This window comes from Mixophyes fleayi, chromosome 7, assembly GCF_038048845.1.
Source record: "Mixophyes fleayi isolate aMixFle1 chromosome 7, aMixFle1.hap1, whole genome shotgun sequence".
In the NCBI taxonomy this organism is placed as follows: domain Eukaryota; kingdom Metazoa; phylum Chordata; class Amphibia; order Anura; family Limnodynastidae; genus Mixophyes; species Mixophyes fleayi.
This window is the reverse complement of record NC_134408.1, coordinates 106,598,169-106,624,508: the sequence shown is the minus strand read 5'-3', so window position 1 is coordinate 106,624,508 and position 26,340 is coordinate 106,598,169. Positions and strand designations below refer to the sequence as shown.

The 26,340-nt window shown below is 43.0% G+C and overlaps 1 protein-coding gene and 1 long non-coding RNA gene across 3 annotated transcripts in view; one reads left to right on the top strand and one right to left on the bottom strand.

Annotated features, from left to right (window-relative positions):
• Nucleotides 1–9,590, bottom strand: part of LOC142097961 (uncharacterized) — a 40,749-nt gene extending 31,159 nt beyond the window's left edge. Inside the window, exon 1 of the long non-coding RNA XR_012678283.1 lies at nt 9,508–9,590. This is a non-coding gene — a long non-coding RNA (uncharacterized LOC142097961). The remainder of the gene's footprint in view (nt 1–9,507) is intronic.
• ITGB2 (integrin subunit beta 2) overlaps nt 1–25,030 on the top strand; it is a 94,483-nt gene extending 69,453 nt beyond the window's left edge. For both annotated transcript variants that reach the window (XM_075180254.1, XM_075180253.1), the window contains exons 13-16: nt 8,530–8,743; nt 12,015–12,223; nt 14,253–14,419; nt 24,791–25,030. In XM_075180254.1, the coding sequence (XP_075036355.1) occupies nt 8,530–8,743; nt 12,015–12,223; nt 14,253–14,419; nt 24,791–24,862 (662 nt within the window). In that variant the 3' untranslated portion in view covers nt 24,863–25,030. The remainder of the gene's footprint in view (nt 1–8,529; nt 8,744–12,014; nt 12,224–14,252; nt 14,420–24,790) is intronic.
• The last annotated feature ends 1,310 nt before the right edge of the window (nt 25,031–26,340 follow it).

Below are 26,340 nucleotides of genomic sequence, written 5' to 3'. Positions count from 1 at the left end.
AATGAGATTCTGTCACAGACGTGACCTTAGTACCTGCAAGTATTGGCACTACTACACCAGGAGGCACGGAGTCTAACACGCCGCTGGTGTTCACCAGGGACCCCCGCAAGGAAGTTTGGACTTAGCGGCAACGACGTGCAGGTCGCGGCCCTCCTAGGTAGCTACTTGCGAGATATAGAGAAACACATAGTCAAACAGGCAGAGTCAGGAACCAACAGGGCAGATGAGGTACCGAATCAGGAGACAGAGAATGGTCAGCAGGCCGAGGTCAAACCAGAATATCAGGATGGAACAAAGGGAGAATCCGAAAGCGAGGTCAGGAAGCCGGGTCAAAACACAGGAAACAAGATAGTACTATACAGGAACGCTGGAGACTAGATAAACCAGTTGCTCTGGCACCCTAATGGTGTCAGAGCAGACTTTAAATAGGAAGTGATGCTTCCTCATTGGTGGGCAGAGGATCGGCGGTCAGCTGTTCTGACCGCTGACAGGAACTTGAAAAACGTGTCCCGTTGCTATGGCGACGGGCGCGCCTGCGCACCACGTCGCCGGAAGACGCGTCCCCGTAGCTTGGCAACGGGGCGCTCTAGAGACAGACGTCCGTCCCTGCTCGAGGAGGAGGCGCAGGGACGGCGTCTGACAGTACCCCTCTCCTTACAATTGGGGGAATCACTGGGTACAGAACGATGTTTCAGGAAGTCTGCCAGTAGTCTAGGGGCATGCAAATCTTCTTTAAAGACCCAAGATCTCTCCTCTAGGCCGAAGCCTTTCCAGTGTACTAGGTATTGGAACCGACCTCGAACTTTGCGTTCAGCAAGAACTTGGCTAATCTCCTATTCATTGCCCATAGTAGTGGAAATGGCCTGAGGAACAGTAGAGGTATGAACAAATTTGTTTAGGACCAGCGGTTTGAGGGAAATATGGAAGGTGTTATGAATCTTCATCTGTGGAGGGAGTTGGAGTCGAACCGTAACTGGATTAATTACTTGAGTTACTGGGAAAGGACCAATGAAACGAGGTGCAAGTTTCATGGAAGGAACCCGTAATTTTAGATTCCTGGTGGACAGCCACACTTTGTCCCCCACTTGGAGAGCCGGCACAACTCTTCTATGATGATCGGCAGAAGATTTATAATGCCGTCCGGATTTCAGAAGGTTCTCTTTGGTGGTAGCCCATAACTTAGCCATATCTTGAGTCATGGCATGGGCGGCAGGAACCGTGGAGGAGGTGGAAGAGAACGTGGGGAGGGTAGGATGAGTCCCATACACAGTGAAGAAAGGAGAAAACCCAGAAGAACAATGGACATGATTGTTGTGTGTGAACTCGGCCCAAGGTAGCAGAAGACTCCAATTAGATTGGTTAAGAGATGAGAAACAGCGAAGGAACGCCTCTAGATCTTGGTTTACTCGCTCCGTCTGGCCGTTCGTCTGGAGATGATATCCAGAGGAGAACTTGAGAGTAATACCTATATCTTTGCAGAAGGCTCTCCAGAAGCGAGACACAAACTGGACACCTCGGTCAGAGATTATTTCCAGAGGACACCCGTGGAGACGAAAGATTTCTTTGATGAAGACTTGTGCCAATTTGGATGCAGATGGAAGGCCTTTTAGAGGAACGAAATGAGCCATTTTAGAGAACCGGTCTACTGTGACCCAAATGGTGTCAAAGCCGCTGCTGGGTGGCAAATCAGTAATAAAATCCATCGAGATGCTGGACCATGGGCGATCAGGAATCGGGAGAGGTTGTAACAATCCAGCGGGAGATTGTCTAGGCACTTTGTTCTGGGCACAAATAGAGCAAGAGGCTACAAACTCTTGGACATCCGTACGGGCAGTTGGCCACCAGTAATGTCGTGATAACAGCGAGAGAGTCTTCTCAGTACCAGCATGACCGGCAAACCTAGAGGCATGAGCCCAACGTAACGCCTTTAAGCGTAGATGTGGTACTAGGAAAGAACAACCCACAGGAGGAGTACGGGTGATGGCTACAATACAGGAGGGTTCAAACACTGGTGGAGGTACAGTAGTGGGTGAAGAATCGGAGACATCAAAAGAGCGAGAGAGGGCATCAGCTTTGGAATTGAGATAACCAGCACGATAAGTAAGAATGAGATTAAAGCGGGCAAAGAATGAGGACCATCTGGCTTGCCGGGGGTTGAGACACCGAGCATCCCGGAGATAGATGAGGTTCTTGTGGTCGGTGAATACAGTAACAGGATGACGTGCCCCCTCTAGAAGATGACGCCATTCTTCAAGCGCAGACTTCACCGCCAATAACTCTTTATCCCCTATACCGTAGTTAGATTCAGAGGAAGTGAATCTCCTCGAAAAGAACCCACATGGCAGTAGTCCCCCTGAAATGGATTCTTGTGAAAGAACTGCCCCGACTCCTACTGCAGATGCATCCACTTCTACCAGGAATGGTTTATCTTGATCCGGTTGAACAAGCACAGAGGCGGAAGAAAAGACTTTCTTGAGTGCTTCGAAAGCGTCGATGGCCTCCGTGGGCCAAACATGAGGATTAGCAGTTTTCTTAGTCAGAGCGGTAATTGGTGCGATGATAGAAGAAAACCGTGGAATGAACTGTCGGTAATAGTTGGCGAAGCCAATGAATCTCTGGGTAGCTTTCAGACCCATAGGTCTAGGCCATTTGAGGATGGCAGATAGCTTGACTGGATCCATCTGTAGACCGGACCCTGACACGATGTAGCCCAGGAAGGGAATCTGTGACTTCTCAAATACACATTTCTCAAGCTTACAATACAACTTATTGGCTCGTAGACGAGACAGGACCTCTCTTACATGATCACGATGGCTGGTCAAGTCTGAAGAAAAGATTAAGATGTCATCCAGATAAGCTACTACGGAGATGTAGAAAAGGTCTTGGAAAATCTCATTAATAAAAGATTGAAAAACAGCGGGGGCATTGCACAACCCGAAGGGCATGACTAGGTATTCGAAGTGGCCTTCTTTAGTGCAGAATGCAGTCTTCCACTCGTCTCCTGAGCGTATACGGATGAGGTTATACGCCCCCCGCAGGTCTAGCTTAGTAAAGACCTTGGATCCAGCCATTCTATCAAAGAGCTCAGAGATGAGAGGTAACGGGTATCTGTTCTTTATGGTGATGGCATTCAATCGCCGGTAGTCAATACACGGCCGTAGGGAACCGTCTTTCTTCTTGACGAAGAAAAATCCCGCGCCCGCGGGAGAGGAAGATTTCCTGATAAAGCCACGTTGAAGATTCTCAGAGATATAGGTGGTCATAGCAGTGTTCTCAGGGAGAGATAGGGGATAGATTCTGCCCTTTGGAAGAGGTTTATCAGGTAGTAATTCAATGGAGCAGTCCCAGGGCCGATGGGGGGGCAGGATCTCGGCTGCAGCTTTGCAAAACACATCTTGATAAGCAATATATGAAAGTGGCAGTTCAACGTGTGGAGATATCAGATGACAAGGAAGAGAGGTCTGGCCGGGTTTTAGACCAGACAAACAGGACTTAAAACATTGTGGGCCCCAAGAAGTAACCATCGCACGATTCCAATCAAATTGGGGTGAATGAAGCTTGAGCCAAGGTAATCCTAGAATGACGGTGTTGACAGAATGAGGAAGAACCAGGAACTCGATGACTTCAGAATGTAGCACCCCTACCGTCAGCCGAACAGGAGCGCAGGCGTGAGAAACAGACCCGTTGGAGATCCGATTCCCATCTACCGCGGTGAGGAATAACGGCTGAGGCAATTTGATAGTAGTTAATTGGAGTTGCGATGCCAGAGTGGCAGAGATGAAATTTCCGGCAGAGCCGGAATCCACAAAGGCTGAGGTCTCAAAGGGGCCGACAGAGGTATGCAAGGAGATGGGCATGAGGCAGTCATTGCTAGAAATGGTGTAGGGAGTAATAACTCCAACTCCTAAATCGGCCTCCCTTCCACCGATTAGGAGGGGGCGTTTCCCGGTCTCTTGGTACAAGATGAGATGGTATGACCAGGATCTCCACAATACAGACATAGGTTTTGCTTGAAGCGACGTTGATGTTCCTCGGCGGACAGCCGGGAACGGCCGATTTGCATCGGTTCTTCATGAAGGACCGGGTTTTGAAACATGGGAGCAAGGCGAGTAGAGGACCGTCTGGAAGTGGCACGTTCCTGAGTCCGCTCACGGAAACGTAGATCAATGCGATTGCATAAAGAAATCAGGGAATCCAAATCAGCGGGAAGCTCACGGGAAGTTAACTCATCCTTAACTCGGTCTGAGAGTCCTTGCTAAAAGGTTGCTACCAAAGCTTCGTTATTCCAACTGAGCTCAGAGGACAGAGTGCGGAATTGTATAGCATACTGCCCGACGGTCAGGGATCCCTGGCGGAGGTTAAGGAGACTGGAGGCAGCCGAGGAGATGCGTCCGGGCTCATCAAAAACCTTGCGGAAGGTTTCAATGAAGGTGGTGACGTTGGACAGCATAGGGTCATCTCGCTCCCACAGGGGGGAGGCCCAAGCAAGGGCCTGTCCGGATAATAAGGACATAATAAATGCCACCTTAATGCGTTCAGAGGGAAAAGATGCAGGACTACACTCGAAGTGGATAAGACACTGATTAAGGAATCCTCTGCATCTTTTAGGCTCGCCATCAAACTTGTCCGGTGGAGAGAGTCTCAGGGCTGTAGAGGAAACCACTGCAGGAGAGGAGGAGGTGGCGGCGACTACCGCGGTAGTCATGGGAACATTTTGAGCAGAAGCCATGGAGACCTGGAGGGTCTCAAGACGAGTTGCGACTCCTTGGATACAGTGAAGTAACTGTGCCTGCTCCGCTTCTTGCTTCTCCACCCTATGAGCCAAGTGGAGTAGAAGGTCACGTGCAGAGGGTTCATTAGCTGAGTCGGTTCACATGGCCAGAGCAAACTGTCACAGACGTGACCTTAGTACCTGCAAGTATTGGCACTACTACACCAGGAGGCGCGGAGTCTAACACGCCGCTGGTGTTCACCAGGGACCCCCGCAAGGAAGTTTGGACTTAGCGGCAACGATGTGCAGGTCGCGGCCCTCCCAGGTAGCTATATTGCGAGATATAGAGAAACACGTAGTCAAACAGGCAGAGTCAGGAACCAACCGGGCAGATGAGGTACCGAATCAGGAGACAGAGAATGGTCAGCAGGCCGAGGTCAAACCAGAATATCAGGATGGAACAAAGGGAGAATCCGAAAGCGAGGTCAGGAAGCCGGGTCAAAACACAGGAAACAAGATAGTACTATACAGGAACGCTGGAGACTAGATAAACCAGTTGCTCTGGCACCCTAATGGTGTCAGAGCAGACTTTAAATAGGAAGTGATGCTTCCTCATTGGTGGGCAGAGGATCGGCGGTCAGCTGTTCTGACCGCCGACAGGAACTTAAAAAAAACGCGTCCCGTTGCTATGGCGACGGGCGCGCCTGCGCACCACGTCGCCGGAAGACGCGTCCCCGTAGCTTGGCAACGGGGCGCTCTAGAGACAGACGTCCGTCCCTGCTCGAGGAGGAGGCGCAGGGACGGCGTCTGACAGATTCACAGACGATAACAAATGGAGAAGAACCAGTATACTCGTGAGAGGGATTATTGTAAGCGAATTGTCCCCAAGCAGGAAGGTTCCTCCAGTTGGTCTGATTCTGAGAGGAGAAAATTCTTAAGAAGAGTCCTAGAGGACTTACATCCTGGTTTACTCTCTCTGTTTGGCCATTGGTTTGAGGATGGTATCCTGAAGAGAAATGAAGGCTAATTCTCAATTCCATACAAAACGCTTTCCAGAACTTAGATATAAATTGGACACCTCGATCATAGATGATTTCAAGAGGGCATTCATGAAGGAGAAATATATCCTTGATAAAAAAAGGTTTGCCAGGGTAGGTGCAGAGGGAAGAATGAAGAATGAAGTGTGCCTTATTGGAAAATGGGTCTACTACTACCCAGATGGTATTAAAGCCATGACTAACAGGTAATTCGGAGATAAAGTCCATAGAGATGCTAGACCATGATTTATCAGGAATGGGTAGGGGGAGCAGAGGATCAGAAGGAAGCTGCTGGGGAACTATATGCTGAGCACAAACATCGCAGGTCTGGATATACTGTTGCACATCCGAATGGATAGCAGGCCACCAATAATATCTTGAAAGAAGGGAAAAGGTCTTCTTCATTCCAGCATGGCCAGTAAACTGGAAGTGGTGGGCCCATTTAACTGCCTTAGTATGCAGGTTAGGGCTCAAATAGAAACGACCAACAGATGGAAGTCTTGGTGGAAGTGCCCATTAAGGCTACGATACTAGTAGGATCCAGGATGGGTTTAGGTTCTCGAGTAGTTTGGAGATCAGAATTGTTAAACGAATGGGAGAGGGTGTCAGCTCTCGAGTTCTTGGATCCTGCCCTGAAGCCCAAAACAAAGAAAAAATAGATCCGCACAGGGACAGGGCTCATCTCATACCTATAATAGTAGCCATATTGTGGATTAAGGTGAGAGGGTGCTCTTCCAACTAATAAACATTAGAGAAAACAAGAAGCAAGAGTTGTCAATATAAGAAGGCACTCCAGTCTCAAAACATAAGTATATTTGTGTTAAATTATTGTCTTTATTAATTCTTACATCAAAATAAAGTTATATCAAACTATCCTAAACGAATACACATAGCCATAATCCATAGTGTTGAGATATTGTTAACATAGATTGAAATTAAGTGTTACAGAAAGAAATTGTGTCAAATTAAAATATATTGTCAACCCCTATGTGGGACCAGCATAACGAGGTTTAAACAAAAATATTATTCTTGTGTAACAGTAATTTTGGATCAATAAAGGGTCAGATTTGCCCCGTTTCTGTGTGTCATTCTTTTATCCACCACACATCTCATTAGCAACAAAGATCATATCCACAAATTATTGGATCGATTTTAAATTAATATGCGATTTTTATATTCACCACATATCTCCTGTGTTTCCACACAATATTTTAATAATTTCACCAGGACAATTATATTACTGCTTTGAGGTATATAATATCTTCACATTTTTCATTATTGCCTACTCTTTAAAATCTCCCATAATAGGTTTAAACATAAAAGAACTAATAAATAATAATACATATACTAAATAAATAAGTAATGTGTGACTTTAACTTGTGAAATACACAGTTTTTTTGTGGACATAGGGAAAGATCTTGTTATAGAGAGGCAGCAAATCCATAATTTATGATTTGTCCGAACACTGAATCCTTTTTCAAAATGGATGAATACTTAACTGGACCAAAACCTTACTTGCATATTAAGATTAAGGAGGAGGGCATAAATGATATATGTTATCTGTAATTTTATCTTGCGATGCCATAACACCTGTTCAATAAAATCCAGGGAAATCAGTATTCATTGTCAATTAGCTAAATTCTAAGGGGTATATTTACTTTTGAAAAAGTGGATATGTTGCCTATAGCAGAATTTTAGCTGTCATTTTGTAGAATGTTCTAAATAAATGATAACTAGAATCTGATTGGTTGCTAAAGGCAACATCTCCACTTTTTCAAACCTGCAGTTTAGTAAATAAATATACCCCTAGGACTTCATTCAAAATTTTGTTTAAAACATTGCCACCCACAGCACTAACCCAGCTATGTAAGCTTCCTGTCAAAGCATTGCACTAGCTGATTCCTTAATTGATTAGGCCCAAATGTTCCTCCTGTATTCCTGTGCTGTGTGTTTGAGAAAGTGTACAGAGTTAAACCTGCCTGCATCCTCAGCTTGTAGATTCCCAGGGAAACCACCAGCCTTTCCTCTATTAGTATGTGCCAAACTGCCACTATTGCCATAGTACATACATCTATATATATATATATATATATATATATATATATGTGTGTTTGTATGAATGTACGTATGTATATATATGACAGAGAAATTGGGGAAGATGTTAATGGGAGATACATATGCCCTGGGTTTCTGTCGCATGTGCTTTAAAACTCCATGGAGAGTATGTATATTTGGAAATAAGATTTCCAAACACACACACTCCCTGGTCTGGCTTCAGTAAGTCAGTGTAAGAGTCCCTGGGGTTATGAATGGAGAGAGATGGGCGGGCTCCATTCATAGGCCCATTTCAGGTCTTCCAACCTGCCAGCCAGTTGCTGGATAGTTAGGAGTTGCATCTGTGAGGTGCAGTTAAAAGGCTGTTCCTTCAGTCTCTCACTGCCTGGGGAACAGGTCAGAGGCCTGTTGAGAGATACTGCCATAGTTATGTTATTTTGGGTGTGTGGGACATTAGGTCCTTCCCCGTTTAAGAGGGAATTCTCAACCATGTTAGTTAGAACCGAGCAGGTTAGGATTTATGTTATGTTTTGTTGAACAGCACCCTTAACCGGATTTTTCAACAATATAGATGGGATGTGTGTGTGTGTGTGTGTGTGTGTGTGTGTGTGTGTGTGTGTGTGGCAGACAAATAGGCTCTTTGGTGCAAAATATATTCATGGTCCTCCACCTTTTACTGGTTTGTTAATAACCCCGTTAGTTAACACATGATTTTCTGCTTCACAGGTAAATGTAACTGTGGCACCTGCACATGTGATTCTGGATATGAAGGCAGCGCATGTCAATGCAAAAGATCTACAGAAAGGTGTAAGAACGTTAGGGGGAGTATATGCAGTGGCCGTGGAAAGTGTGAATGTAATAAATGTACTTGTAAAGGAGGATACATACCACCGCTCTGTGAGGAATGTCCTGGCTGCTCTTCCCTCTGCCCCCATTTTGGGTAAGTGTACAAATTGAGCTCCCTACATAATATAGCGATTTGCAAGTCTTTATGTGCAATTTTCTTGATTCATTGGTCTAAACTAGTTATGATCATGTGAATACCTTCTTTCAAGGAACAAGATATCTAAAGTTGTCTTATATAAAAGAGCTACCAGTTACCTTAACAAATATATATGTAAATGTTGAAGGAGATTAATGGAAATGAAGGTGTTTGAGAAAAAGATGTGATGTAAGTGTAAGCGTTTTATAAGCACATTAGACTTCCTGTCAATAAGCCTGTTACCAGCTCTGCAGCCAGCCTCTTGGTGTCTGAAATGGCTGATAACAACTTGCTCTCAGCTTTATAACAACCTTAAATAATTTGAGAAACGGTTCATTCTTGGTATAATATATAACCGTAAATTTTAAAAGAAGCCTTTTCATACTGGTTGAACTTTAATTTTAGCTTCACTGGACTTCGACTGCAGTTCTACGACTGTATCCAGCCTATGCAGAACAAATGGTAATTTATATAGAGCTGAGGGGGCAGAGAGCTCCACTACAATCTCAGCTAATTTCCATATGATAAGAATTTTTATTCAGAGCAATGTACTTAACCCTAAGGGGTAAATTTATCAAGCTTCGGGTTTGAAAAAGTGGAGATGTTGCCTACAGCAACCAATCAGATTCTAGTTATCATTTCTTTAGTAAATTCTACAAGTTATTCAGATGATTTACCCCTAGAACTCTTTCATTTTGTGACATTAACCAATGTCTACATACTTCTAACCGTGGTAGTTCACTTCATCCTCCCTCTCGTTGGTAGTCGTGTAATCGGCACTTACAAACCCGGCACACACCAGACTGACAAAAAGATAACGATGAGTATAACAGCGATAATATAATAATATCAACTAACCATCTAACTGACAACTACTATTTCCGGCAGCTAAAATCCCCTGCAAATGTAAAATGCGACTTTGCAAAACCCATAAAGTAAAAAATCACGTCACTTTTAATGGACATCATGAAAATTGCGGTTTTAAAGTGGCAATGGGTGGACCCACAGGCTGTATAATGTAATCCGCAAATAGTGTATTATCCTTATTACGTAGTTCAGATTACATGTGCACCACCACATAAGCAACCGTCTAAGGATGTCTGGACTACATTCAAATAAGCATCAAGTTTATTTTTCTGGTACGCACATATACCTGTGGTTGGGAGGGTATGCATGTTTAATCTGAACTGATAATACACTATTGTTTTTTCTTTCTGGTCTTGCATCACCCATATAAAAAATGCGTTCAGCTCTGCACCTGTAGCATATGCGTAAGGTTTACGTCAGGCCTACATACACCCACTTACACATACACACAACCAGGTCATATGCACAAGAAACGTTTGTTAATATTTGCTTTGATAGGGAAAAACACATTCGCTATTAGGCTTGATAAAATATATCTGATATAATATTATTAGGTGAATCAGCTAATCAGAAGCCGTTAGTAAGTGCTGGTGACCGTCAGCAGCAGCAGCAGCATGTATGTGCACCTGCCCTCTACAGTTGTATTTGCACCTGTCCTACTGCAATTGTGAAAAAAAAAAAGGCATCTCTGTGATTTAAAAGACAATGCAGATGGGACACAAATGGGAGCTTTCCAAGGGATGTAGAGCAATCTAGATTTTAATGGAAATGTAACAAATTTGTAAGTCTTGTATAAAAACACTTAAAAGCAATGTAATAATTAAGATAAAAAAAATGATAAATTTGGATGAAGGTACTGCATGAATACAATTTAAATATAATCAGGAAGTATAACACTTAGGGCAAGATTTACTAAGCTGCGGGTATAAAAAAGTTGGGATGTTGCCTATAGCAACCAATCAGATTCTAGCTGTCATTTTGTAGAAGGTACTAAATAAATGAAAGCTAGAATCTGATTGGTTGCTATAGGCAACATCCCCACTTTTTCAAACCCGCAGCTTAGTAAATCTAGCCCTTAAGGGTATGATGACTGCTTGCATATATGCTAAAAATATTTTTTTTGTACCATAACATAAAAAGCCTTATGATTCATATAATACAACAATAGGGTAAAAATCTAACAATTCCATGCTAAGCATTTTTAAATGGAATTCAGAAAATGTATAGAACAGTGAAAGAAAATGATCTAAGCTAATACAATTGTTCTGAAGACACCAGGCTGTTTCTAGATCAGTGTAATAATACATTGGCCTGTAGTACTCTTGGAAAATTGTGGGTGTTTTGCACTGGGGACTTTAATGACTACAACCAGCTTGTGTCTAGATCAGGCCTGGCCAACCTGTGGCTCTCCAGGTGTTTTGAAACTACAAATCCCAGCATGCTCTGCCAGCTATCGACTGGCTATCTACTGACAAAGCATATTGGGGCTTATAATTTCACAACAGCTGGAGAGCCACAGGTTGGCCAGGCCTGGTCTGGATTACAGATGCTCACTGACCCCCCGTGAACTGGTTTTGGTTTTGGTTTTGGATCTGGATAAGCTTCGTGTTTTGGTTTTGGATTTTTTAGAAAAAAAATCCTAAAATATGCTAAAATCACATAATTTTGCTCTTTCTTTTGTTCCTACATTATTATTAACCTCACACTAATTTCAATTAAGACCCCCTCACAGGTCAAAATATTATTTTCATACACTTTCGGACAAATACTGCAGCGATCTGGCTGGATGCTAAGCGACAGAGCAATAACACAAACACACGGCAGTTCATAGCACATCTAGGACACAGTGGCAGAAAAGAAAAATGGGGGTCCTTCCACCCACCCCTTGCTATGTTGGGTCTTAAAAAGGAATTTAAAACTCGCGAGATCCGAGATCCGACGATGTCACAATGACGTTTTGTCCTTGTTTTCAATTCCAAGGGCACGTGACAGTAGCGAGCCGGCTCGGTACTTGGATTCCCTAAGTTCAGGTGTGTTCGGTTCTCGAAGGAACCGAGCCTGAGCATCTCTAGTCTAGATAATCCTCTGTATTAGGTGTGATACACACGCATTTTCAGAATGGGGATCTTGTGCCTTAGAAATTAATAATGTTTGCTGTGCTTTCAAATGATTAAAGTATGCTGTAATTGCAATATGAGTGCTGTCAGAACAGAAAATATAACTGTAAAGAAATGGGGAATAAAGCAATGGTAGGTGCTCTGGCTGTGGTAAAGGAGTGTAAAATATGTACATGTTGGTAAAATGAATAAGCTAACTATCTGCGGTACTAAATGCTGTAAAAACATGACCTTGTTTTTACCAGACCCTGTATTGAATGTTATATAAAAGAAGGACAGCTGAACCCTAGGAACTGCTCAGATGTTTGTCCTGGTGTCACAGCCATAAGAACGGACCAGCTAACAAAGACACCGTTCTGCAGGGAAAAAGATTCTGATAACTGTTGGATGCAGTATTCTATATATGAGGAGGATGGGGAGGAGCTATACACCATAACATACACCCTAAAGAGAGGTAAGCAATGACAAGAGGATATGGGTGCTTTTTAGTGCCCCATCCTGATTATTGTATGCTGTGAGAAGCCTAGTACAGCTTTTTATGAAAAGATTGTGATGATAGGTATATGAGAATCTCTACATTGGAAGTCCCACTAAAGCTGCAATATTAAAGTGATACGAGAAACTTTCCATTACCTAAAACTGACAGTCTAACTCATTCGTTTCTATAATCCATCTTTTCTCAGTTGACAAAACATATATCTGCACTACCTTATCTTCAACCAAGTACCCCAGTAACAGTAATGTAAATATAACTATCCAAATAAAGCTTTTTTTGCTAATGCATTATTTTAGGAGTTCAGAAGACATGTAATTTCATGTAACATTACAGAGAATAGGTATTCACTTCACTAGAGATAAGGTAAATGTCCAAACTGTTCTATAAAATATTTGTCTATTTCCGCATTTGGCCACAGCATATTGGAGATTTTGCAGGCAGAATTTCGCCTCATTGTTCCTACTCCTATTCCAACCACGCTACAGCATTATGACGTGACCATGATCGTCCCATCTGCAGACAACTGTTTATATTTGTTTTTCATGTTTTGTTGCAGGTCGTCATGTCCTATAAGGGGTAGGTATTGGTTGTTGCAGGGATAATTCCACCCAACGCATAACTGTTTGCGTATCTAAAAGTTGCATACACCACGGGACCAAATCATCCATGTGTAACTTCAAGCTTTACACTATAACATAGCAACCAACAGAAGGCCCAGTTTGCAGCTTGTTCATGCCACAGGAATTCAATAGTACAAGGAAGTCAATTGTTTTGATTGTGCCATTTGCTAGTTCGCACACCATGAGACCATAACTACATTCTTACATAGTCATTCAAGCAGTTTTATTATACCTTGACAAGCAATGGTATAAAAAAGGCACATGGAGTTTGGAAAGGCTGCGTCCCCTTCTTCGTTATCTTGCACCTTAAGTGGGAGAACCCCTACGAAACATTGATCATCTTTGTTATATTCCTGCTTGTTATTGGATAATAATACAGCTAGAATGAGCATGTGAGAATTTATGTATGGTCTAAGTGTGACTTAACATACAGTAGACCAGCAGTGACCATATATATATTAGCCTAGAAACCTACCCTGTATGTACAGACAATTGTTATCTACTGAACTGGGAGCATGTGCGTGGTAAAATGTGGACATGATTTGGGTCGATCAATGGTGTGGTCAATTTTGTCTCAAACTTTTAGTTAGGAATGTTGACCAAATCCGGTAACTCAACAGCCACCACATACACAATGTTTGCAAACAGGCCAAAATAGGACATATGCTGGGTTGTAATACTTAGCCCATTTGTGTGAAAGTCTCTAATTCCAAAGTAAATAATTCAGTAAAATTATTATTGAAAATTGAACTACGGGTCATGAAAATGGACAGCAAGTTTGCCTTTAGAAGCCATCGCCTCTTTAAATTTCCCCTGCAAAGTCACAGATTTCCGGCGACTTGCAGAAATCAGAGCTTCATACATTTACCACCAGGAGATACATGGGACAGAGTACAGTTGTCAGTTGTCAGGTGCAATTTCAGGCTCCAGTTATAAGCTCCCTGTCTCCCCTATAGCTTCCAATGTCAACACACGCTCCTCAATACAGGAGATGGTGCAGAGTAAACCTGCCATACATCTAAACCATGCTCCTCCTGATTTCAATCAGAGGTGAAGCAGCTTTGAGCAAAAGATATAGAGGGGAGAAGTACATTTTTTGTTTCTTTTTTTAAAATATAATTATGAAAATAATATGGGGTGGATGGTGAGGCAAAACTGGCTACCGTAAGTGTCATTATGGCCAAGAAGGTCAACGGTCATGAATGTGACTCTTCCCCATGCTAAATCTGGCTGCAATTTATAAAATTTAAGACTGTTACAATTCTAATATTATAGACATTATATTTAAATTCTGTTGGTTATTTCATAAAGAAAAAATACACAACAATCCATCCAGCAATATGTTGTATTTTTACTTTCTTCTACAGAATGCCCAGAAGCACCCAACATATTTGCCATTGTGGGTGGCACCATTGCAGGTGTGATTATTCTTGGTGTGATCTGTCTGTTCATCTGGAAGCTTGTAACAGAATTTAAAGACCGAAAGGAGTACCAGCGATTTGAGACGGAAAGACAGCAAGCCAAGTGGAAAACTGTAAGATTTTTAATTATTTACAGTATACTCCCCATCGTCTTAATTCATGTAAATATTGCTATGGACAAAAAAAAAAAATTTTGGGTGCGGCTGTGGAAAATATAAGAAAAAGATAGACATGCAGTATGTATGTATGTATGTAAGTAAGTATGCAGTATGTATGTGTGAAGGAGCGATCGCTCCTGAACACGTTACCTGCAATGATGTCATTGTGGCGTGGTGTGAATTTGCGCGTCTTTAAACGCAGCCTGCACATGCACCGATTGGCATGTGCACAGTAGTTAATTACATGATGCCTGCTGCGTTTTCAGACATGGACTGCACCTGTGCAGTATTACCGGAGCGGCAATAGCGTGCGCCTGTGTACAAGGTATCACAGATCTACATAGGGCCAGCTAAGCTGTGCACATCTCCCCCTTTTACAAAACTTGTTTTTCTGGTGTAAGAAATAGGAGCTGCTTAGGTCAATGCTTAATTAACATCGCTTAAGACATCCTGTACTGGAACTCCGCCTACCTTTGGGGGTCAACTGTGTAAACAAAGAGACACACAAAGGAATCTCTCTCTTTTCTCTGATATGGAAGTCACAAAGGAATCTCTCTCCTGCTATATCACATGGAGTTACAGACATGGGGGTATAGTTACTAAACTGTGGGTTTGAAAAAGTGGAAATGTTGCGTATAGCGACCAATCAGATTCTAGTTATCATTTTGTAGAATGTACTAAATAAATGGCAGCTGGAATCTGATTGGTTGCCATAGGCAACATCTCCATTTCCAAACCAGCAGTTTAGTAAATATAGTCCATAGACTTTCAAAATAGATAAAGCTGTAATTGTTGTAACATGTAACATAGGTATTTGTGTTGTATTAGTTGTTTGTATGGTTAGTGTATGGTTAGTGTAGGGTTGTATGGGTAGTGTGCTTAGAAAGTGATAAGAATGATTGTAATGGAAGTTAGTTTGTAACAGGGTACTTTGGTCTATTGTCAGTAAGGGATTGGATATCGAGAAAATGATTGATACTTAGATGGGACTGAATTAGAAAGTGATTGAGATGTGGAGTTTGAATGGAATAAGTGATTTGATTGTAAGTGATTAGTAAGTGATTAGTTTAACACTGTAAGCATAGAAAAAGACCATTCAATGCAGTTTAGTGGGCAGCAAGGTGGCGTAGTGGTTAGCACTTCTGCTTTACAGCACTGGGGTCATGAGTTCAATTCCCGACCATGGCCTTATCTGTAAGGAGTTTGTATGTTCTCCCCGTGTTTGCATTGGTTTCCTCTGGGTGCTCCGGTTCTTCCCAAACCCCAAAAACACTGGTAGGTTAAATGGCTGCTAACAAATTGACCCTAGTCTGTGTGTGTCTGTGTGTGTGTTAGGGAATTTAGACTGTAAGCCCCAATGAGGCAGGGACTGATGTGAGTGAGTTTTCTGTACAGCGCTAAAGAATTAGTGGCGCTATATAAATGTAACACCCCCCTAGTGGTGTTTTAGTTAAACCTGTACTTCTGTGAATTCAGGAGGGGTCACCTAGAGGGTAAGCTAAAAGTTTCTGAAAAGTTACATAAACTGGTTACCATGGTGATAACCCAGCCCAGCCTGTGAGACTAAGTGAGAGGAAGGAGGGGCTGTCATTAAGGGGGGATAGGAACTGAGAAGGGAGACACAAGAGGAGAGTTGTAGCTGGGGACCTGGGGTGGAAGCTCCCAGGCTCCCCCAGCATTGCCTGGAAGTCTGAGCATGGTGACTGAGCCAGGGCAAGGAATGTGTGCCCTGGATGAGGGGGAGAACTCCACGCCACTATAGAGAACCCAAGAGAGAGGGGGACACTTCGCATGGAAGAGGCCCTGGAGTGAGGGCTGCTACAAGAGGCCTGGTAGCTGTAGTGTCAGATCCTGAGGCTGAGAGTACACAGAGTGACGTGTCAGAGCACAGGAGACATCATCCCCGCAGAGGAGGGGTGAGCTGCAGTTGAGAGGTACACAGAGTGTGTCAGAGCTGCATGGAGGAGAGGCTGCCTGCCTATTAGCATCCATGCATGTGCCCCTGCAGAAAGGGTATCTGCAGTGAGTATGGAGTGTAAGAGAGACCAATGATTTATGTTACATAACATCTGGATAACATTAAGAACTGTGCAGGAGGAGTAATGAGATATATTTGCAACCATATTCGTATTGCTCATTAAGAACTGTGCTGGAGAGAGTAAGGAGCTGTACATATATTTCTTTATTGCTGCAACCATTATGATTATCGTGCTGGAGGAAGAGTGTAAATAAAGAGTTGAGTTTGTTATAGAGATGGTCTGGCGCCCAAATTATTGTGACTTCTATTACACTGCACCAAAGTGACATTACCTGTGTCCCACTAACTACAAAGAAACACCTGCATGTGCAGGGACCCCCTGATCATTTACACCCATGCCCATCAGCTAGCCAGGGCTTGAGAAGGAGGTGCACTGTGTACCCTTTGCACCCCACACTACACACAGTGACAGGGGGTTACATAATGGCACCCCACGTTGGGCGCCATTATGTAACCCCCTGTCACTGTGTGTAGTGTGGGGTGCAAAGGGTACACAGTGCACCTCCTTCTCAAGCCCTGGCTAGCTGATGGGCATGGGTGTAAATGATCAGGGGGTCCCTGCACATGCAGGTGTTTCTTTGTAGTTAGTGGGACACAGGTAATGTCACTTTGGTGCAGTGTAATAGAAGTCACAATAATTTGGGCGCCAGACCATCTCTATAACAAACTCAACTCTTTATTTACACTCTTCCTCCAGCACGATAATCATAATGGTTGCAGCAATAAAGAAATATATGTACAGCTCCTTACTCTCTCCAGCACAGTTCTTAATGAGCAATACGAATATGGTTGCAAATATATCTCATTACTCCTCCTGCACAGTTCTTAATGTTATCCAGATGTTATGTAACATAAATCATTGGTCTCTCTTACACTCCATACTCACTGCAGATACCCTTTCTGCAGGGGCACATGCATGGATGCTAATAGGCAGGCAGCCTCTCCTCCATGCAGCTCTGACACACTCTGTGTACCTCTCAACTGCAGCTCACCCCTCCTCTGCGGGGATGATGTCTCCTGTGCTCTGACACGTCACTCTGTGTACTCTCAGCCTCAGGATCTGACACTACAGCTACCAGGCCTCTTGTAGCAGCCCTCACTCCAGGGCCTCTTCCATGCGAAGTGTCCCCCTCTCTCTTGGGTTCTCTATAGTGGCATGGAGTTCTCCCCCTCATCCAGGGCACACATTCCTTGCCCTGGCTCAGTCACCATGCTCAGACTTCCAGGCAATGCTGGGGGAGCCTGGGAGCTTCCACCCCAGGTCCCCAGCTACAACTCTCCTCTTGTGTCTCCCTTCTCAGTTCCTATCCCCCCTTAATGACAGCCCCTCCTTCCTCTCACTTAGTCTCACAGGCTGGGCTGGGTTATCACCATGGTAACCAGTTTATGTAACTTTTCAGAAACTTTTAGCTTACCCTCTAGGTGACCCCTCCTGAATTCACAGAAGTACAGGTTTAACTAAAACACCACTAGGGGGGTGTTACATAAATAAATGATGATGATAGTGTAAATGGTAGAAATGTGTATGGGAAAATTTTGAAGATTGCACAGACATTGTAAGACTAAATGGAAGCTAGTAAAATAGAAAAGCATTGTGTGGTTTTGGAATTTGAATGGAATAAGTGAGTTGATTGTAAATGATTAGTTTAATGAAGTTTAGTGTAAATGTAAGTAATGTGTATGGGAAAGTTTTGCAGATTGCATAGAAATTGTAAGAAAATGGGATCAGTATAAGTGCATTGAATGTTTGTCAAAGAATATAGCGATTTTGACTTAGATTGGAAAGATAGTTTTAAAAATAGAAAATAAGAAAGTGACATAGTTAAGATGAGGGAGTTTTGTACCAAAACAGTTCTGTACATGAATAGATTGTGGATTGTGCAATGCAGTTTAGTGCTGGATGAATTGAGTGGACAAAATGGCTCCTGTGTGAGCCATGTGAGAGACCTGTGTGTTGTGCACTTGTAGTACTTTAAAAGATATGAGTCTTTGTTTCAGAGTCAGGGCCATGCGGTCTGATCTCCATTTTGCAATGTCTTTGTCTGTCCACCATGTTGTTAGGACATGTGGTCTATCCTCCTTTGTGCACACTCTTATGTGCATGCTCTTCTCTTGTGCACACTCTATATCACTACTAACATATACATATACACACACACACACACACACACACACACACACACACACACACACATAATCTGAAATTGAAGATACATACATTCATACACAGATAGGAAAGGCACATTTACAAGTAGGCAATGCATTGTATTTCATGTAAAATCTATTGTTTTCTACACTGTGTTAAGAGACTGTTACTGAATATACCTCATACTTGCCAACTCTCCCGGAATGTCCGGGAGACTCCCGCATTTTGCGAGAGTCTCCCGGACTCCCGGGCGAGTGTGGCAATCTCCCGAATTCTGCCCACTTCACTAGGAAGTGCCCACTTCCTAGTGAAGTGGGCAGAATTAGATCCCAAACGCCGCGATTCCCGATGAATCGCGGCGTTTAGCCCCGCCCCCCGCTGTCAAATGACGCAATTTGCGTCATGACGTCACAGGGGGCGGGGCCGAAATGACGCGATTTTGGCCGCCCCGCCCCCTCACGCCCCCCTCCACTGGCTGGCTCCCGGAAGAGAGCTGAAGAAAGTAGGTAAGTATGATATACCTATTGTTAGAATACATATTATCTTAAATGAGACTTTGTGGAAAACCTTTCTTGATATGATATGCATTATTCCCTGTATTATTCTGTGGGAGTCAGAGTAAATAGAGCAGACAGTAAAATAAGAACTGGGCGTAAACTAGAAGCTACCCTTTCTGAGTGGTTAATGAAGGTAGGTATTCAATGGTCATTACAATATTAATGAGATTTACATTATTAGTATATTTGTCTCACCATTGGACCCTCGTACTTTCAGATAGTAATAGCAGCTTCTCAAGGAATTATGCACTGGTATAAGCATCCTTTTACAATGCGACTGCATTGCATCCGGGATAAGCACCCTTTAACAATATGACTGCATAGCATCCCGGTAAAGCTCCCTTTTACAGTATGTTCATAGAGGAGAGGCTGCTACATGACAGGAGATCTCTGGTGGCTCATTAGTAGGGTTGACTTGTAGAATAATTATCCATGCATTGCTTGGAGAAAACAACAGTACTTGGTGTTAATGTTATTGTACTTTTAACTATTCAGTGCACAGATACATTCAGGGCCTGATTAAGGGTTCTGGCCGCCCTAGGCTAATACGGCCGCAGCGCCCCCCCCCCCCCCTCCTCCGAATATATAGGTGTATAGGAACACTCCTGAATATGAATGTTCAGGTGTATTCTCCAGCATTCAAATTTAGACAGATTGTGCCATTGTCTCTTACCTGTCCTTGCTCTTCTCTCTTGCAACTTTGTTATCCTCTTGCTGGCTTCTGGAAAGTTGGCGTCCTTTTTTGAAAATGCAAAAATGTATTATAATGCAAACCCTGAATGATTAGGCCCTTTAGTTAAAACAAAACACTCCATTAAGGCCAGCTAAAAGTACCGCATTGGACAGGCATATATAAGCAATATCTGAATATTTGTTGTCAATCAAATACAAACCTCTACCAGCCCCATCTCACTAATATTTAGTATTCTAGTGATTGCTGAGACCACCCATGTGACCACCACACAATCATGAGATTCTGCCCCCCAAAGCTGCTCTATTTTTTAAAATACCCCCTGCAGCCATTTTCCTTAACCACAACCCCCCCCCCCCCCCGCACAGCCATTTTCCTTAACCGCTGCTGCAGCTATTTTCTTTACCACCCACCCTGCATCCATCCCCCTTGCAGCTATTTTCCTTACCTCCACTCTGCTAGCTAGCTATCCCCCCCCCGTCACATCAAAACTCCCCCAGTCACATATATCAGCCCCCCTCCTCTGCCCTCCTTCATACATATCAACCTCTCTACCTCCCTATAGATTTTCATGGCAGCCCCCCCCCCTCCCACCCTATAGATTTGTATGACAGTCCCCCTCTCCCTCCCTATACATATGCATGACAGTCCCCCCTCTCCCTCCCTATAGATATGCAGGGTAGTCCCCCCCCCCTCCCTATAGATATGCAGGGTAGTTCCCCCCTCCCTATAGATATGCAGGGTAGTTCCCCCCCCTTCCTATAGATATGCAGGGCAGTTCCCCCTCCCTATAGATATGCAGGGCAGTTCTCCCCCTCCCTATAGATATGCAGGGCAGTTCCCCCCCTCCTTATAGATATGCAGGGCAGTTCCCCCCCTCCCTATAGATATGCAGGGCAGTTCCCCCCCCTCCCTATAGATATGCAGGGCAGTTCCCCCCCTCCCTATAGATATGCAGGGCAGTTCCCCCCCTCCCTATAGATATGCAGGGCAGTTCCCCCCCCTCCCTATAGATATGCAGGGCAGTTCCCCCCCCTCCCTATAGATATGCAGGGCAGTTCCCCCCCCTCCCTATAGATATGCAGGGCAGTTCCCCCCCCCTCCCTATAGATATGCAGGGCAGTTCCCCCCCCTCCCTATAGATATGCAGGGCAGTTCCCCCCCCCCCTCCCTATAGATATGCAGGGCAGTTCCCCCCTCCCTATAGATATGCAGGGTAGTTCCCCCCCCCTTCCTATAGATATGCAGGGCAGTTCCCCCCCCCCCCTCCCTATAGATATGCAGGGCAGTTCCCCCCCCCCCCCTCCCTATAGATATGCAGGGCAGTTCCCCCCCCTCCCTATAGATATGCAGGGCAGTTCCCCCCCTCCCTATAGATATGCAGGGCAGTTCCCCCCCCCCTCCCTATAGATATGCAGGGCAGTTCCCCCTCCCTATAGATATGCAGGGCAGTTCCCCCCCCCTCCCTATAGATATGCAGGGCAGTTTCCCCCCCCCCCCTCCCTATAGATATGCAGGGCAGTTTCCCCCCCCCCCTCCCTATAGATATGCAGGGCAGTTCCCTTCCCCCTCCCTATATATATGCAGGGCAGTTCCCCCCCCCCTCCCTATAGATATGCAGGGCAGTTCCCCTCCTCCCTATAGATATTGCAGGGCAGTCCCCCCCCTCCCTATAGTTATGCAGGGCAGTTCCCCCCTTCACTTACCTGTAGTTGTGCCAGCGTCGCTCCTCTCCTCAGATCAGCAGATAGGAAGTGAAGACGTCCTGCTTCCTGTCTGCTGCACAGCAACAGGCAGCCTGGCGATTGGCTGTGTGTTGCTAACCACTGACCACCAATGCTTTTGATCGTCGAGCCCTCCACCCCCCCGCGGCGATCCCCAGCGGCGACCCCCCCCACCCCGAAAAAAAAAATGAATGAAGAAAAAAAATAAATAAATAAAAAAAAAATAAAAAAAAAAAAATACCCACAGTGCAGCGCCCCCCCGGGACCCAGCGCCCCAGGCTGCAGCCTGGTCAGCCTAGTGGTTGATCACTAAACATTAAAACAAAAGTTAAGAGTGGCCACTTAACTTTCAATCATTGTTGCATTTTAAGTTTTAGTTTCAAGGATCACTAGACCCCAAGCTGAAATTTTTAGATATGTGCCATTGTTCAGTGTTGATCTGACATTCCACTGCACTGTATAGGTATAACTTACCACAAAACTTGCTGAAACCTAGGTAATGCTTCTTATTCTACTCCTTTGGTGGCCTCAGATTTCTTAAAACTTTCTTACTCCTGAGTATTCACAGTCTAGTGATGACTTTTGTAAACCTAAGACAGAAAACTAAACCATCCTTTGATTGTGCCATTGTTTTTATCAATGGTATCACTCCTCCTAGGGTTCGTGTGTATTCTCTTTTTGCACTATGGCTGCATCCGAACGACTTCCATCTTTTCAAACTTAGACCTTATAATGTTTATAATGTTATCAGAATTAAGGTGATTAGTGGAAGACTGGTTTCAACACCATTATGAATATGTGGTCATTGCATTCAGCCTCTTCAATGCCCTAGCAGTCTTACAACTTTTTATTAATATGATCTTCTGGGGCAAACTTTATCAATTTGCTATCATCCACATGGTTTGACAATCTGAAATGGCAGCATCAATGGCAGAAACCCCACAAGGCATAGAAATGATAGGAAGTCTAGACTGAGCATCAGATATGATGAAGAATGGAGATTCATAAACATGATTGTGTGCAAATTCAATAGGAGAAAATTGATGTGCAGAAAAATAAGTTTAAGAATCCGATTGACACCTTCCATCTGTCCACTAGACTGTGTAAGGATTACTGTTGGAAAAAAAAAAACATCAGTTCTTCTGGTAATTGACATAGACACCTTTAGGTTTTTCACCAGAAGACCCAAAAAGGAAACTTGGACTGCACTGAAGAAAGATCATAGGTTGTAGGCCACAAATCAGTCTTACCAGGAGGCTGCTGGCAAAATACAAGGTACCAGACAATAATAAAAGCCATACTCCAGAAACAAGCTCTTAGGTTTTCACCTGCTTTGCACTCTATTTGTTACTCAGATCTGCTGAGTGCTGACTGGAACGCTGCACTGTATAAGCTCTCACCTGTCTGAGTGCATTACATTTATTAATAAATAGTAAAACAAATACAAAACTAATCAGAAGGGTATTTTTCAAACATTTAAATTCATAAGGAGTGACTATATCTAGGGGTATATGTATCAAACTGTGATTCTGGCAAATCTATAAATGATGCAAAAATTGCCCTTTTCGGTGTGCATGCACTGCATGGATATGCGTACTTTACGCAAAAAAATTGACATACAGTATATACAACTCTAAATGAAAAAGCAAAGAGAACAGAAAAGCGCAAAATGGATCCTATTTAAGGTAAAAATACCACCATAGAATTATATTGATATATAATAACATTTATTTTAATCACAAAAAACAATAAATTAAATATCAATATCACATATATAAATAAATATATATATATATATATATAAAAAAACATAATTTATAAAAGTAATGATCCGGACCAGTTGTAATAATATATTATATATAAAAATCTCTCCTATAGTGCACATACAGGGAAAAAAAATTCAATACTTTGTTATAATCCTGGATAGATTATTATATAAGATCAAGGGACCATTCCACACTTTCCAAAACACGATCAGATTAGATATAATCCATACACCAATATCACAGTCTTATATGGATCACAAGGACTTTTACAGTCATGATCATTCATGTATTACAACAGTCCATATATCATTCGGGAAGTATAGATCATAACTGGAACGTCTGACTCCTGAAGTCCTGTCAGCGGCTTGGAACTCCGCCTACTAGAGCTGCATATCAAGTCTATCTTCCGCAGTTAAATGCTTTTTTTCTCACCACAATAATCTTACCCCACTCAGAACGTTGTGAAGAGGATTAGGAAATAATGATAGCGGATCCAAAATATAATTAGGTCTCTCATTCAGTCACTCCATCCAGTAAGCACAATCAGGTTCAGGTCCTTTGATCACAGTTAAAAGAGTTAAAACCTGACGCGTTTCTCCACTGATATTATGTGGTTTCCTCAGAGATTAAATGAACCCGTGTGAGGAAGACTGCTTGTCAGGTCTCAGCACGATGTTAAAGAGAACCTCTCTCTCCCTGACAGACTTACAGATGGGTATCAAAGACTTGACATACTTTACACTGTATAATGTATATTGTATTTTTTTTGTCTGTGGCTGGGCAAGCTGATGGTAGTAGTATGTTCTCCTGTCTGAGTCCATGGCATCGAAGTTCTGCTACAAGAAGGGAAAAGTAACTTTGAGTAAAAATGACAATTTGGCTGGAGTTATCCTTTAATGGAAAGCAGTTTGGGTTACTACAAATCTGTGGTGAGGTGTTCTTGTAGCAGGATCGCCTATAAAACTTTTGTCTTATCAGGTTTTAATTTTATATATGTTTAATTGTATGTGCCAAAATTCAAGTAAAAGTAAACCTGTTTGATGATTCTCTTATTGTGATGTACAACATATACATAAACATGATTCGGACAGTTTTACCAATGTCTTATCTGTCACTCCTTTTTAATTTTTAAACGGTGGCACTTGGCTTTTTAAACACTGTTTGTAATGTAAGTGCTATGGGGAGATTAGTGATGTGTTTTCGGAACATAGGAAAAATGACTGGATATTCTATACTGTAATAGCTGGCAATGTGCTCAACCAGACAACACAATGATGTCCTGCAGAACATTACGGCCCATTGAATCTCCCCCTATATTTGTTTACTTTTATGATATTTTCTTCAAGAATAGCGTCACAATGATTCCAGTGTTTAAATGTTTCTCCTTACCTTCTGTTTATTTAGAATGTCAGTCCGTTATTCACCAACGCCACCACCACTGTGATGAATCCAAACTTTGACGGAGATGGAGAATGATTTCAGTTCCAACAGCAAACACGAGAGAAGGATCTAATGGTTTATTTGCTTAATTAATGTCTATGCTGAACGCTGTGTAAATGTTTTGAACATTCCAGAATGTATAGGTTTCCAAATTAGTCTTAAAGGACAACTCATCCCCCAAAATATTTTCTTATATAAAAATAATCCAGTCTTACTCTGAATTTCATTGCAGCTTTGTTAGAAAGCAAAACCTAGGACAGTATTTGCACCCCTGTCCATCAAAAGCAGCTTAAGCACTCCTGTTAACTGGAAGACTGCAAGGTAATGTGGCTTCTGCTCTACACCTTAGGATGGTGAAGAAAAAAAAATCATCATCCCAAGAGTTTCTTTATAATGCCGAATTAAATGCTGGATGTAGTTATGTATAAACACTGAAATTATGTCAAGCATATTATTCAAAGCCTTATTGTACACATTATAAGATGTATTATTGTCTAGTACTGAAGTTACTTGTTTAAGGTAATTGAACATAATGGGTTTCATTTTTTATTTACTAAGTGAGAATTTTATACTAAAAGTAAATTAAATATTATAAATAAGCTTTTTTTTAAAACGTACAGGAGTCTAGCAGAAGGCATACATATTCATAGTAATTATTGTTTGTGAGATTACTCTGAGTTTGAGGAGCAGTGCTGATATGCCCCTGCAGTACATGGGTGCCTCTGCCACTATAGCCCTTCATCACTATCTCATCCTAGTTAGCGTGACTGCACCCATTTTGTTCATATCTCTGTTCATTTTCATCTCTGATGGTGTTAGATTGAGAGTACCTGGGTGATACCGCTAGCGTACGTCCTCTGGCAGGGTGTGCAGTGCATTGTAGTTTCAGAATACTGAAGAGCCTGTGGCACTGATAAAAGTAAAGTGACTAAAGGCCCGGCTACCTTGCAGCTTCATTTTGGCCTGTCTACTTCTCCTCTGTAGTTTCTCCGGAGCGGAGTGTGTCAATGTGGGAAGATTACATTGCTATGCACTGCATATGTATTTCTCTGCAAAATAAAACTGCTATGTAACCGTGTAAGTGTGATATATGAAGGGTTGTCATTATATTATATTATAAAATAACCCTGTCACATGACTTATCTTCTCAGTTGGTAAAAGTGCATCTGTCACCTAAACAAAACGGAAGCAGCTATTTTGTGAGTTGAATCAATGTTTATGCAAAGGAAAGAAAATCAGATGACTAGGAACCAGTGACACCACCGATGTTCTTAGTGAGGTAGCCATGTTTTAGGCTGAGCCAACATTCATGAGAATGTAGATTATGAATCCCTAGTGAGTTGATAGGTTGCATTATGATGAATATTGGGTCAGTCCACACAATGGCTGTGTCCATTGTCTGGGGATAACAGGTGCTCTTTAACCTCTCCATGCCCTCCTACTGTACATAAACAAGGTGGCCAAGATGCGTGCCCCCCACTATCAATGACATATTGAGAATGATGGGGCCAGGA